Raw genomic sequence first — 14,171 nt, forward strand, 5'->3', positions numbered from 1 at the left:
ACTTTTTTTTTTTTTGGTCTCAAAATTTCAAAATTTGACATTTTTTTACGTATGGGGGGGGGGGTAAGGTCACCTTATTTAGGTTAGCCGTGGGTATAATTTTTTTTTTTTTTTTAATAAAAAAAAAAAAAAAAAAAAAGCCAAAGGGGGTGGGGGGGTTTTAGGTTTTTTTAGGGGGGTTTACATACATTAAAATACCAAAGGGGGGGGGGGTTTGAACCCCCAAAACACCCCCCTGCGTACGCCCCTGTATATGATACTAATTCCAGAGTAATATAAATGAATGAAAGCAAATTTACGTTTTTCCTTTTGAAATTAATTTTGATAGAGCCCACGCATACCGACCTTGTGTATTCAAACCATGCCTGTATTTGCTCATTCAAAGCAATGATCCGTGTCTGGGTGTTATGAGACTTACCTCTGTAAAATCTCATCAGTTATTATTATATAAACAGGACGGGAGCAAACATTGAACATCTAGGACAAGATCAATCATCACAGATGTCATCCAAATAAAATATTTATTCTTTTTGGAATTAATTAATTGCATTCTCGGCGTCGTGAATGTGTTGAACATAGACTGTTTGAGGAAGATCCTATAAATAATCGTCTCGCCGCCATCATTTTACCCTGTCTATCTGCGGATCTGAGCTGAAAGGTTTCAAAATGTCCGATTTGTTAACATTGGTTTTCCTCGCGCTCTTAATTGCTGGCAGTAGTGCAGCACATTCGACAGACCCAAAGGATTATTGCTCCCCGTACAAATTCACGGTCACACAAGGTTAGCTAAATACATTTTTTTCGTCATACAATCGTATTTTCTTCTTATATTAATTGCATTTTGATTGCAAAGAATACAAATTATGCTGATTCTAATAACTTTCTCACATGCTTATTACATAGACATACTTTCCTTACGTTTAGCTTGATATACATTGACTTAAACAATTAATTTGTATATTTGATATGACAAACCTATAATATTTCTTAATGGCCTGAATTCACAAAGGAGGTTTGTCGACAGACCTCCAATGTGAATTCGGGCCAATGTGTCTAGATAAACTCAATTTTGTATAAGATAGCGATTACCTCAAGTTATTCAATGTTGAATTCTTTCAAATACCGATCACGATTGGATGGGGCGGACACGATCAATTCGTTTCTTCTATTTAGGTATTTTACTTTTCTTCGGACATGTTGGATGAGAATAACCATCATACGCATCGGTACAATGACATTACCCATTTTGTTGTTGTTGAAAATATAAATTTCGAATTGCTCTCATCCTATCAGTTGGTATCGAAGCGACCCTAAAAGATGGGATCGCTCTTGGAGGGAGGCATCGTATCTTCTCTGTCCAGGACTATCTTAATCAGAGATTCTACTTCAACTACACACTAACAACCGTTAATGCAAATGCCCGTGTAATTCGGACCGTCGCGTATGAGTTGATCATCGACCAACCTACAGTAGGTGTTTGGAGAAGACTTTTTTCTTTCTTTTTCCCCTTTATATTTAAGTATCATTTTGTTGTTTATGAAGGTTTCCCATGTCTGCTCATATTTCTTCCTCAGGTAACTTTTATTTTGTATGGCAAGGCAATAAAGATGAACCATGTGTGACCAAATTTTTCATCTGATTGTACTTTACTTAACTAATCATACAGCATACTTTTGTTTTATTCCATTGTAAGCAAGGTTTTAATTGACTGGTTGGATCAAGCATGACTAATAAAAACCAATCACCACTAACCGGTGACTTTATGGGTGCAGGCATGAATCCTCCAAAATAATGTTCCATATGGATCTAGGACAACCACCCCCGGATAACCTCCCTTAAGATAACCACCCCAGTAGGACAACTACCCCCATACAACTACCCCCTACACTCTTAAAAATACGTGGTCAAAAAATGACCACGTCGATCGTGGTCGTTTTTAAAGGTGCATAGTTGACTACCAAAACGTGGTTAAAAATGACCACGACGTGGTCATTTTATGACCACGTGTATGACCCCTCCAGGACAACTACCCCCGAACAACTACCTCCAGACAATAGGAAAACCACCCTCTAGGACAACTCCCCCGGATAACTACCCCCGGACAACTATACCCTTAGACAACTACCCCCTACGACAACCACCCTCTACGACAACTTCCCCCGGTCAACTATCCTAGGGGTAGTTGTCTGGGGGTATAGTTGTCCGGGGGTAGTTGTCCGGGGGTAGTTGTCCTAGAGGGTGGTTTCCCTAGGGGTAGTTGGCTGGGGGGGGGGGGGGTAGTTGTCCAGGGGTAGTTGTCCTAGGGGGTAACTGACCTAGAGGGTGGGTATCCTAGGGGGATTATTGGGGGGGGGGGCAGTGGTTGACCAGGGGGTATGGGTGTGCGGATACGGTTCCAAATATTGCACAATTCCGAACTTGTATTTCACAAAATCACCCCAGATATTATCACGAAACTACTTGGCTAGCACAAGCGAGATTTTGGATTGTTCTCCGAGTAGAATGCAGAGATATATTTAGATGTATGAAGGTTCTCCAAGTGAGATGAAGGAGGTCAGTAATTGAGAAGTGAAGAGATGGCGTTTTCAAATTAACATGTTAACTCGGTGAGAAAACTTTGAGAAGTGTGTTGGAACACAGAAGTGAGGATGAAAAGAAGATGTTGTTGCATTGACGACTTTCGTCAATGCCTTGTTTTCGTTCGCGAAGTTATCACCCAAAATGATGAATTTACTCTGCGTTACATAACAATGCGTTTCAGGCTTGCAGTTAATTTCGCGCAGATGACAATGGTGCAGTGGCGGATCCAGGGGGGGGGGGGCGGCCCGGCCCCCTTGGGAAAAAAAAACGTGTACAAACACGTTAATTTTACCTTTTTTAGGAGATGGCCCCCACCCTGGCGCTCAAGAGGGGGGGGGGGGGGTGCGATTTTTTAAATTTTCGAGTTCCAAAAAAAAATTAATTAGTGCTTACTACCCCCCCCCCCCCATTAGAATACATAATTTAAATTAAAGTAAAATACAAAGAAGAAATAAGTAGAGAATACAATCATCACAATAGACATCTGACAATATGTCATAAATCATTTAAGCTAAGCTAACCCGTATTTGCATCTGACGGCGAGTTTCGCTTGGTTATTTGGTACTAGATGATACACGTGGAAAAAATTGTTTGCAATTTGATGAGTTAAATAAAAGTTTGCATAATGTCAAATGATTACTTTCTGTTTTCTAGGACCCTCGGGCAGGCCCGACCCCCCTGACAAAAACCACGTAAAAAAAGTAAATTATACCTTTATTAATCAAAAAATGAAAATGGGCCTTTAGGGCCTTTCATTTTTTGTTTAAATGAGGTAACATTTGCGTTTTTTAACGTTTTTTGCCAGGGGGGAGAGGCCAGGGCCCGTCACCCCCCCCCCCGTGGATCCGCGCCTGGAGTGTGGTGTACATATTCATTAAGATGACCGCTTTTTAATAAATAGCATAGGAGTGGTAGTGAATTGTATCAGATGGCAAATAATAAGTAATAAGTGAAATTGAAAAAATGAAGAAGGATACGACGAGGAAAATACTACATTTAGAATGATCTAATTTCTTTCTTCAACAGAATGCACGATACGAGATAAGAAATGGAGTTTGCAAGCACACGACCATCCCAGACGCCGTTTCTTCGCATCTGACAAGATGTTTGAGTGGTTAGTTTAATAAATAATTTCATTCATTAGTATTTTCATCAGTGGTTGAACAAGGCTTGTCAGTAAAAGAGAGTTGTTCCGAAAAGACTTCAACCCCCTGCCGAATAATAATCATTTTGATAATCCCACCAGCTTTCCTATACGGAGCAATATTATCTCAGACATAATTTTCACCGGAAACACGACTCCTCTAAATCTACTTAGAAGGGGGAGATAATTAGGAATATCTGGGGAATGGGGATGGAGGGGTGGGTATCTGCTACTCGTTGGTGTGTGTGTGTGTGTGTGTGTGTGTGTGTGTGCGGGGGGGGGGGGTAGCTTCCTGAACCCGTCGACATTGACTCTCTCTGATTTTCCTTTGCCTATAGATAAAATGAAACACCAAGGTTCGTCGTTCATCGGCGGGTTCAAATCATCGGACAAAGCTCTCCGCTTTGAAACCTTTAGCATGAACCTCGAGATGGCCGACGACAGCCACGGTAACACCGGTGGTATTGGTGGTCTGACCGGACATCTATGGTCGACCTATGTTGCGAACCCGGACGATCCTGGGACTTATCTTCAAGTCAAAGAAGAGATGATTGGAACGGTAAATGTTCCGTCTGTGACATCGGACACGTCGAGTACTGGTAAGGCCCCCCCAAAAAAAAACTTTTGGTTGTCACCGCCCGCTCGTATTTATTTATTTATTTATTTATTCTATTTTTTTTTTTGGGGGGGGGGGGGAGCAATCTTAAATGCCAAACATACCATTTTATGCATATGCAAGGATCAAAATGCCTCCCGTTGCCAGTTTGGTCTTTTCGCAATTAGTTATTTATTAAACTTGCCATTTTTATTTTTCTATGTCAAAATGCCGTTCATTCAAATCAGGTTCTGAGCATTCTTAAACTCATTTAAACGCCCATATGTACTAGTTTACAGGAGGCATTAGAACACCCTGCAAGGTCACTGGACAGGTGGTTATCTCATCAAATCAGCTTTCAGTTAATATAAGATAAAAAGGATAATGGGGGACCAATGGTCACCGATTAGGCATTGTTTGCTACATAGCGGGCGCAAGTAGCTATAAGTAGTACAATGGAGATTTAAAAGGTGCTTTATTTCAAAGCCCAAAATACTTTCTGTGTTGGTCTTGATATTAAACTTAGTCTTTTAACATATTAAAGTGTTTATAGACTTTGTTTAAATGCTTGACAATCCCAATGATTTTCTTGTTGTGGAAAAAAAATTATTATAACATTTTTTTTAAATGGGGGAAAAAAAAAGAAAAAAAAAAGAGAAATAAAAAAAAGACACACAAAAAATGAATTAAAAATAATAATAAAAATAAAATTAAAAATCCGCCCGCCCGCCCCTACTCCAGAATAGCAATCAAGGACAACCAAACAATCTTTTTTTTTTGGCCTTAGTTTGATGAACACAAACAAAGAAAGATGGGTTGCGTCCGTCGACAATCAGATCAGCTGAGCGGCCCAGGCCCTTTGTTCATACCTTGACGTCACTGAAAAATCAGCCTGCACTACGATTTTTTTTTTCTCGGGGTCTTGAGTGGGTTGATTTTTCGTCAATTTTAATCAACTTTTATAATTTTCGCTCGGATTTACAAGCTAAAGAGATGTGATATTCTTACGATTGCAATAATTCAGTCAAGTTCAAAATCTATGAACCTTCTCTTTAAGGTGAAGATAACATAAACAAGAGCGATAATAATTGCTCTCCCTTCTCATACATGTCCCTTCCCCGATGCCAGGGTGCACACTACGCCTCTGAAACCGAAGAAAATATAGGGTAATACATTATTATTAAACCAAATTTGTGTAAAATTTACTGATTTTTCATTGAACCTCTGTGTATCCCTCTTAACTCATTTTACCATACATTCATTTTCCATGACAGTTTCATCCATGTTCAGTTCTGACTTCGTAGACTACCAGGACGAGGTCGATGAAGCATGGTTTCAAGTTCCTGAAAACTGTCGTCAGGTAATTTTGTATTGTTTATTTTGTTGGGGGGGGGGGGGGCAGAGTGCTCTCCATTGGTATTTTTTGCCCTCCGATATCATGGTTTTAATTTTGTAATTTTGTTGCATTGGTATAATGATATTCAATGGTAAAATGAAAACAATAACATTTCCCATTGATGTGACGAAGATGGGCCGTGAGAATGCGGGAACGCCCCCATTGTATCAATATTCTTTTGATCCTCATCTAAAATCAGCCCTGGTCAAGGCAAGCATTACAAGAGGGGAGAACAGAAAAGAGAGAGAGTGAAACGTTTTTGATATGACAGGGGTATCCTCCTAGGGGTGATGGGGTCGTCTAGTACTAATATTAGGGCAGCTTGGCGTTGGTGGTCCATTGCAATATGAACAAGGGAGGGGGGCACGCATTCTGGATACGCCCCTGAGGATACATCCAGTTTTTGATTGTTAAGTTTTATTCTTGATTTTAATTTAATGTTATTTCATTTATAGGTTCTAGGACAATTACCCCCTGGGCAATCAGCCCCTGCCAATTACCAGCGGGACAATTACCCCCCACCCCTGAATATTACGGATATTACGCCCCCCCCCCCCCGAGAACAAATACCCCCGGAAAATTACTTACTATGACACTTACCCCCCCCCCGAAAAATACTTTTGATTAAAACCAACTTATTATCAGAGTGGACTTCCCCTTTACAGGGGGTAATTTTCGGGGGGGGGGGTAGGGGTATTTATCCTCGGGGTGGCTGTTCTCGGTTGTCCGGGGGGGGGGGGGTGTCCTAGTGGGTTATTTTCAGGGGTGGCGGTAATTTTCCGGGGAGTAATTGTCCTTGGGGATAGTTTTCCGGGGTGATTGGCCTGGGAGTGTACTGATACGTTATTCGTAATATGTTAAATACATGAAAATGAAATAGAAATGAATAATGTTTTTTTTTCCTTTCCACAGCTTGCTGGTGGCAAGCGCAAGAGACGATCTCCTCGCGCTCCGATCTCTTCCGAACATTTCCGACTGGCTCACTATGCAGCCGCCATGTTTGCCCACGAACCCTAAGATCGCTTAATGCCTCAAGATGAAGGGGGAGAAAGAGAACTTACGATCGAGTAGAAACACTTTCATCAATTTAATATGTTTTATCTTTCAACTTATACATGTGTATTAGGAAATACATCCAATGAATTATCTGTATGGATTTATTTACCATTATAAAAGTAGTTGTGTAGGTCATAGTCAGTATTGACGCTTTCTAATCAGAATGATACAACATTATTCATGTTTTAAGAATACTGACATCATTTTTGTAAATTGTGACCCTGTTTAGGTAATTCAAAAGAAGAAGGGTCGACTTGATTGGTGTCATTTTTTATTAGCAGTTTCTTGTTTATTTCAAGAACGCGATTTCTTTAACATCGGGTGAATCGGTATAAAACCCATTATAAAAATTACCAAATAATCATTTTGTACATAGTATGGGAAAGACCCATTCTTATCAATTTTTTATATCTTATTTGGCACTCAGTGCAGTTATTTAGTTATGAACTCTATATTTTCCTCTGTTGCAGATCATTAACTTTTCCTAGTGATCAAAGGGGGGTACGTGACCCCCCCCCCGCGGCACGTATTTGCTTTAATACTTTTACACACATTTAATTTGAGATGTGTGACATCCACCGACCCCCCCCCTAAAAAAAAGAACATTTCCTTGTAAGAATTGTAGAAATTAGAATATTCCAGAGAAATTTGATTTGCGGATATGCCTATTTGTTTAAAATGTCAACTATTCTGGACGGTGCCCCTCCCTGGGCACACTGCATGTATCATCCACTATTGCCTTCAGTAATTTCCTAACAATGCTAATGCATACATTGTTATAAAACCCTCTGTATACTTGTAGCTACTTGATCCTCTTTATAGAAAACAATTTCTAAGCGGTGCCCGTTGGTCCCCCATGATCCTCTTTTCTTATGAATATTGAGAGCTGAGTTGATGAGATAGCCACCTGTCAGTGACCTCGCTGGATGGTCTAATCCCTCCTGGCCAAACTAGTTCAGACGGGCTTTAAAGACATTCGATTGTGCGCCACTATATGGAAAAATTAGAAAGGTGGGAAAAACTGTACAAATAATCCCCACACAAAATAATACTGGAGCTAATGTTGCTAATGTTGCGCTATAAGCAACACAAAAGTCACACAAATTATACCCCCCCCCCCCCTTGGCATGAACAAATACATCAAACATATATATCGCTAGCGGAGAGGTCTGCAAAAAGAGAAAAGCCATGATTGTTAAATATAACCCGCACCTCAAAATGTTTTATATCGTTATATTCTAGATTGATATTGATACTCATTTTGTGTACATTGATCTATATATAGATTTAATGTGTACTATGATTTAAATACTAGATTAAAATCATTTTATGGTTTTCCTTCAATGTTTTACTATTGTACATCTATACGCTCTACATGTAATGCATTTTCTTTCTTTTTAAATTTATTTAGCTAATCATTACAAATGGTACTTGAAATAACGGAATGCAAATAAAAGATTTTTTGATTCCATATCTACAAGTGCGTAGCCTAGATCATTAAAAAAAATAAGGCCAATATAATGATGAATAAAACATAATGTATAGAAACCTGTTTAAAAGTCGGAAGAGCTAGAGAGAGAGAGAGAGAGAGAGAGAGAGAGAGAGAGAGAGAGAGAGGCAGAAAAAGAGAGAGAGAGAGAGAGAGGGAGAGAGAGAACGAGAGAGAGAGAGAGAGAGGGAGAGAGAGAGACAGAGAGAGACATAGAGAGAGAGATAGAGAGAGGGAGAGAGAGAGGGAGAGAGAGAGAGAGAGAGGGAGAGAGAAAGAAAGAGAGAGAGAGAGAGAGAGAAATAAAAAACAAAAAGGGCGGACAGAGGACCATAGTACCTCCCCCCCCCCCCCCCTTACCCACAATCCGTCGCCCAGTGAGTGCCGAATGGAAAATGGGGCATTATTTTTTCTAAGCTGTGATACGTGGGAAGGGGGGGGGGGAGGGGGGGGGGGCAGAAGAGACCGATTTTTAAAAGGTTAAAGTGATTTCAAGTATAGGCCCACTGCAGTATACATACATTATTGTTTGTGTGTAGGGGGGCATGTGGGTGTCTCTCTTTCTCTTTCTCTCTCTCTCTCTCTCTCTCTCTCTCTCTCTCTCTTTGACGCATGTGCCCCATTTTGCTAATTTCGAGGAATTTTTGTATGATTATCTTTTCCATGCAGGAGATTTCGAAGGCTCAATATGTTAATTTTATTAATTAATTTAGTTATCATTTTCGATCTTCTAGGCACAAACAAGAGCCTCTCACCTTGTCTTTCACCCCTTTTAAATGAATCCTATTTCTGCCTACTGAAAAGCGACTTGAATCTCTTTCTTCTCATTTCTATAACTGTTGTTGTAGCTCAGTAGTTGGCTAGTGTTTGGGACAGGTTACAACTAGGTTTTAGGTTAGGTTTGGGTTAATGCAATAAAGTTAGGGAAGCAATAATTATTATCATGATTATTGTCGCGTTCTACCCCTATCTCGATCTCGATAATTTTTTTAATGACTTTGCTCTAGCGCCATCTAGGATGAAATACGGTACACGCTACAGTTTTTCTCATACGTTTCGTGTTTAAGCATTTCCATTTATTTTTGCATGCATATCGTACGTATAAATTTGCATCAACAATCGGAGACGACGCGCTCATTTCAGGTACCGGATAACGTCAAATTATGATTGAAAACGTGTAGACTATGAGCTTAAAGTACCTAATCTGCCCAGCATCATTCCTGCAACTAGCTGCCTAATGCCAAGAGAAAAAAAGACTACTAAAAGACTCCGCAGTAAGTACCTCTACTATGAGAAAAAGTACTTTGAAAAATACCTTGCAAGTTCAATGGTGCATTGCATTTACTGCGGCCTGTTGCGCGGCACGGCCCGTAGTGTATCGCTATGCGTCCGCTCTCGCAGCCCTAGCGGCTGGGGCTGGATGCAGAGAGCTGAGCTGAGTGCAGTGTGATGTGATCAGTGATGTGACTGTGTTTAGGATTGGCCTGGCCGCTGCATGAAGTTATATGAATTATGATATTGATATCACCTAGCCTTAATTGGCACCAATTCCAATATACATCTACATGAAGAGTGATGACTGATGTAAACAAAACCTAAAAAGTAATGCGCGCATATGCATTCGCGTTTGTTATCATTCTTGCACTCAACGAACCTTGCATGCATTGCATTTGCAAATCACCTTCGCTGTTTGCCAAAGACTAAAGTAGTTCGTAATGCAATGGCAATGCTTGTGCAGTAGTAGTGGACTCTTCTTTATAGTCTCTACTCGTATTGCTATGAAAGGGGAATTAACCTCAAAGCTAGTACATGTTAATTCCAGTTGGTAGATCTAGGCCATTTAAAACATCTAAAAAATAATCTATTTGACGCAAGGGAGGACGTAGATGATATAACTCTTCATAATCCTTCGTCTTTCGACTGTCAAATGATCTCTGCAGCCTGCAGATCACATTGACATTGTCATTAAATATTACTGTCATCGTAACAATTTAACTTTTATTATTTGTTTTAACTTGACAATGTAACTTTTTAACTTGTAACATTTTAACTTAAAACTTGTAGATGTAATGACTGTTACTTTGTTACATACTGAAGTTAACTGTCTCTAACTTCTTTTTATTTATTAACATATTATGCAGTCATTTTGCCTTCAGTGGATTCTCATTATTTATTAAAACTCTCATGCCCAGATTGTCTATAGACGTTCTATTCAGACCTTTATCCAATTGTGCGCCCTCGCCCTGTTCTGACATAAACAATTTGGTCACAATACTTCTGTAACATTTATTGATTTTCTAATTTCACCCAATTAGATCTATAGGCAACATTTTTATTTTAGTTTCACTGTAGATTTTACTAAATATTAACACGACACAGGCATAATTGCATGTCTCTATGCCCGCTACTAAACAGAATACAGAAGGAGTGGAAATGGTGCGCTGGATTCATAATTTTGAGATTTTACAAGGTGCCATTTAATATGTTTCAATATTCCAATGCTTTACAATTTTATTTGATAATAATCCATGCTGTTTTTTATATTCTATCTGTCCATACAAAATTAGCTGCATCAACAGACAGTGAGCGCGAGAACACTGACAGCAGTAAGGGGTCGTCTACAAGCCAGCCACCAAGTCCGACGAAGAAACGCAAGAAACCTCCCGGCTTAAAGGTAACCTTTATTTTGAATTTGCTATTCTGTTCCTGTTTCTGTTGCTGCCAAGATGGTTTAGCAAGGGTCGGAGGGCAAAAATAAGGAAAACATGAGCAAAAATGAGAAAAGTAGAGAGATGGGCATTTTATCCTCCTTTGGCTTCTGTGTTCCGACTGGACAATGTGGTCCGTTCCTTAACCTGATGATATTAAAGATGTGCAGTACAAATTAACATTTCATGGTCTGATGGATGTGTATAATGTAGGTCAATAACTGATAGCAGCATTTTTTATTAATGTTAATGCACATTAATAGTATTGTTTAACTTCCTTTTTTTTCCAGGGGCCCGGGAGTGGTTCTGCTGGAGGCAATCTGGCTCCCCCACCTACCCCTAGTGGTGACAACATCATAGCCTCCAACCCATTTGAGGACGACCCCAGCGGGGCGACAGCAACCGCTCGGGGTCTCAACTTACTAACACGCCGTCTCGGCCGCACGGCGGCCATGAACAATCAGTTTGGGCCTTACGGCAACTCATTTCATCACCAACATGGCATACCACCGGGTGGAGGGCCGTACCCCAACAACATGGCCAACAGTCACAACTCCAACGGCCCTATGCCTCCTATGATGTACAGTAATCCTCAGACTCTTTTCCCTTGTGGGATCTGCCATCAGCAGGTCCAAGATTCAGAAGACGCGGTCATCTGCGTCAGTAGCTGCCACACGTGGTTCCACCGCATCTGTACAGGTATGACAACGACAGCCTACACGTTGCTCAACTCGGAACATGCGGCCGAATGGGTTTGCGATCGATGCGTACGAGAGAAGAAGATACCTCTGGTAAGGCTCAAGACGCAACCGATCTCGTAGCTCGTCTCTTCTTTTATTTGATTATGTTTTGTATATATTGGATTATCACCGGAGGCATTGTTGATCCCAGAACGCACAGATCCTTTAATGCCTGTTGCACAAGAGGGGTCATTTTGATTTCATTATTATCTGCGCTATCAAGCAATTTACTGCAGTGGGGCATCGTTCATTTTGCAGTCATTTTTTAGATGATGTCATCTTCGCACGGTGCATCAAAGATTGTGCCAGTAGCAGTCATACCTCTGGCAAAGGATGCCTCCTGTGCAATCGGCATTATTGGTGAACACAATGTAAAATGTAATGATTATGGTTCTACTTGTTTGAATATGTTACAACTAGTATTAGTAAGGTCACCAACGTTCCTGTCGCGTAATCTGGTACATGTCATAAATTCTTTTTTTATAGAATGTTTTTTTACTGATATTTATTTTCTGTGTCTAGGTGATGAGCAAGTTTGCTCTACCATATTACATTTGATACACTTCTATTAACTAATAACATCTGTTGAGAGCCAGAAGGGCATTAACCCTTACTGTACTGGGGGGGGGGCCTGGGAGGCCCCCCCCTCGACATTTTCAGAGATTGCGCCGCAACCGCTTGGAATTTTGAATTGTCGTTTCATGACTTTTTTCCCTCAAGTCTTACGCACATTTTGATACCATTTTCGTCGAAATCGGATATACCTGTAAGGCGTTACATAACAATTAGTATGCGCATGTCATCAATAAAAAATAAAAAAAATGAAAATCGCATCAAAATTTGCATAAATTATCATTATTAATTACATTAAAATAACTTTTTTGTGTGAGAAAAGAAGTTTCATATGGATAATGAGTTTCAACATTCAAAAAGTGGAGTTTGACACGTTTTCGGTAAAATGCATAAAATTAGCGCATTTTGCATAATTAATTAGGCTAACGACAAAAATTTGCATATTCGGAAAAAACTAATTATACCATCTTGTTCCTTACGTAAATATCTACAAACATGCAAATTTTCGTGTTCATCGGACAATCGACGGCCGAGATCATAGGGGGGGCCTCCCAGGCCCCCCCCCCCCCAGTCAGTGGGTGCTCAAAATAGCCCAGTACAGTAAGGGTTAAGTGTGTTTTAAAGCCTATGAGTCAAGGTCCATTTGGCTCTGGTTCTTTCCTTTCGTTCCTAAAAGTGGCAAATTATCAAAATGTTGATTTGCTTGTGAAAGATGCATCTCTGTGATGTTTTAACAGTTTCAACAAGGAGTCGCATTGATATCTGAACATTTTGTTTCCCTTTAGAAAAAAATTACAATGAAGGTTCTGAAGTATTACCAATTCAATAATGCTGCATCTCAAAATTCTTGCAAACTACTAACAAATATAAGTCTAACACACACATACACACCACTATGGACAATACATGCATTGTATACATGTCATCAACGTATTTGATGAATCTTGCACACTGTACGGAAATAATGTTGCCTGCAAATTGCAAAGTGATGTATTAGATACTCCATGCACTAATTCACAGAGAAGTTACTCAAGGGGGTCTTTCGCTCTTGAGACCAAAAATTTAGTCTGATGATCATTTGGTCATGTTAGTGAGGGCCTTGGCTTCATGAACATTTATAAATTTGAAATGGCCCTTTTCAAACATTTTAAATAGAAAATATGCAAAGATCTTTGACATTTTGAGCACAGTTTCTGCTTTCCTGGAAGGTCCATTAATTGTTTTGTAATGTATTTTATAACCTCTTCTGTCAAGCAGTAAAAATAATTACCTTGACTAAATTATATCTTTTGCCAAATGGTTTTAGATTGTATTCTGTGGTATGTTATATGCTAATTGAGAATACTGGTAGATGTACATGTATGACACATGGATTGATTTAGATTGGACACACTTTTTCACAATACAGATTTTAATCATTAGGTCTGGCATGATGATACCCTTTGAATATTTGTTATAGACTGTAAAATCAAAATTATTCATGTACATGTAATAACTAATAAAGAATATTCCAGTTTCTGCATGTAATGTGTTAGAAGAGGAAAAAAAGATTAGGTCAGTGTTGTACTAATGATCTGAAATAATTTGAATAATGTAATTGTTATTACAAAGTAATATTTTCTTGAAATTATTTGAAAAACCCTTCTCTTTGTCTTGTTTAGTGGAAATTATAGAAAAGAAATATTTGAAATACAAATGCCAAATTTAAAATGTCTTCCCACCTGTATAGATGATTTATTGTGCACAAGTCATGTGAATGTTAATGTATAACAGTAGAGAAAGCACAGTCATATTACAGTAAGTATTTGTTCCAAAAAATAAAATTTACATTTGTCACGTACATGTACATGTTAAGATTGTTGTTAGAATTCATACATTTAATCCTGTAAT

At 39.3% G+C, this 14,171-nt stretch overlaps 2 protein-coding genes across 2 annotated transcripts; both read left to right on the top strand.

The window, feature by feature from the left end:
• Window positions 1-419: 419 nt before the first annotated feature.
• LOC105444646 lies at window positions 420-7,359 on the top strand. Its single transcript, XM_011679149.2, has 6 exons — window positions 420-781; window positions 1,294-1,469; window positions 3,607-3,694; window positions 4,063-4,323; window positions 5,594-5,679; window positions 6,628-7,359. Exons 1-6 carry the CDS (start codon window positions 667-669, stop codon window positions 6,730-6,732), a joined length of 831 nt encoding a protein of 276 aa, XP_011677451.2. The 5' UTR covers window positions 420-666; the 3' UTR covers window positions 6,733-7,359.
• A 1,968-nt stretch (window positions 7,360-9,327) lies between these two features.
• Window positions 9,328-12,310, top strand: LOC586437 (pygopus homolog 2). Its single transcript, XM_786220.5, has 3 exons — window positions 9,328-9,534; window positions 10,828-10,934; window positions 11,259-12,310. The coding sequence occupies exons 1-3, from the start codon at window positions 9,498-9,500 to the stop codon at window positions 11,787-11,789; spliced, it is 675 nt and encodes a 224-aa protein (XP_791313.1). The 5' UTR covers window positions 9,328-9,497; the 3' UTR covers window positions 11,790-12,310.
• The last annotated feature ends 1,861 nt before the right edge of the window (window positions 12,311-14,171 follow it).

The sequence above is a fragment of the Strongylocentrotus purpuratus genome, unplaced genomic scaffold, assembly GCF_000002235.5.
Source record: "Strongylocentrotus purpuratus isolate Spur 01 unplaced genomic scaffold, Spur_5.0 spur5_scaffold_9, whole genome shotgun sequence".
Lineage (NCBI taxonomy): Eukaryota > Metazoa > Echinodermata > Echinoidea > Camarodonta > Strongylocentrotidae > Strongylocentrotus > Strongylocentrotus purpuratus.

What these genes read in the sequence shown, in the direction of transcription:
- LOC105444646 (XM_011679149.2), top strand. Translation starts at nt 667, where the DNA reads ATGTCCGATTTGTTAACATTGGTTTTCCTCGCGCTCTTAATTGCTGGC. An exon ending in TGATCATCGACCAACCTACA is followed by an intron (nt 1,470 to 3,606) that starts GTAGGTGTTTGG and finishes TTTCTTCAACAG; the next exon opens with AATGCACGATACGAGATAAG. An exon ending in TCTGACAAGATGTTTGAGTG is followed by an intron (nt 3,695 to 4,062) that starts GTTAGTTTAATA and finishes CTTTGCCTATAG; the next exon opens with ATAAAATGAAACACCAAGGT.
- LOC586437 (XM_786220.5), top strand. Translation starts at nt 9,498, where the DNA reads ATGCCAAGAGAAAAAAAGACTACTAAAAGACTCCGCA. An exon ending in GACTACTAAAAGACTCCGCA is followed by an intron (nt 9,535 to 10,827) that starts GTAAGTACCTCT and finishes ATACAAAATTAG; the next exon opens with CTGCATCAACAGACAGTGAG. An exon ending in AGAAACCTCCCGGCTTAAAG is followed by an intron (nt 10,935 to 11,258) that starts GTAACCTTTATT and finishes TTTTTTTTCCAG; the next exon opens with GGGCCCGGGAGTGGTTCTGC.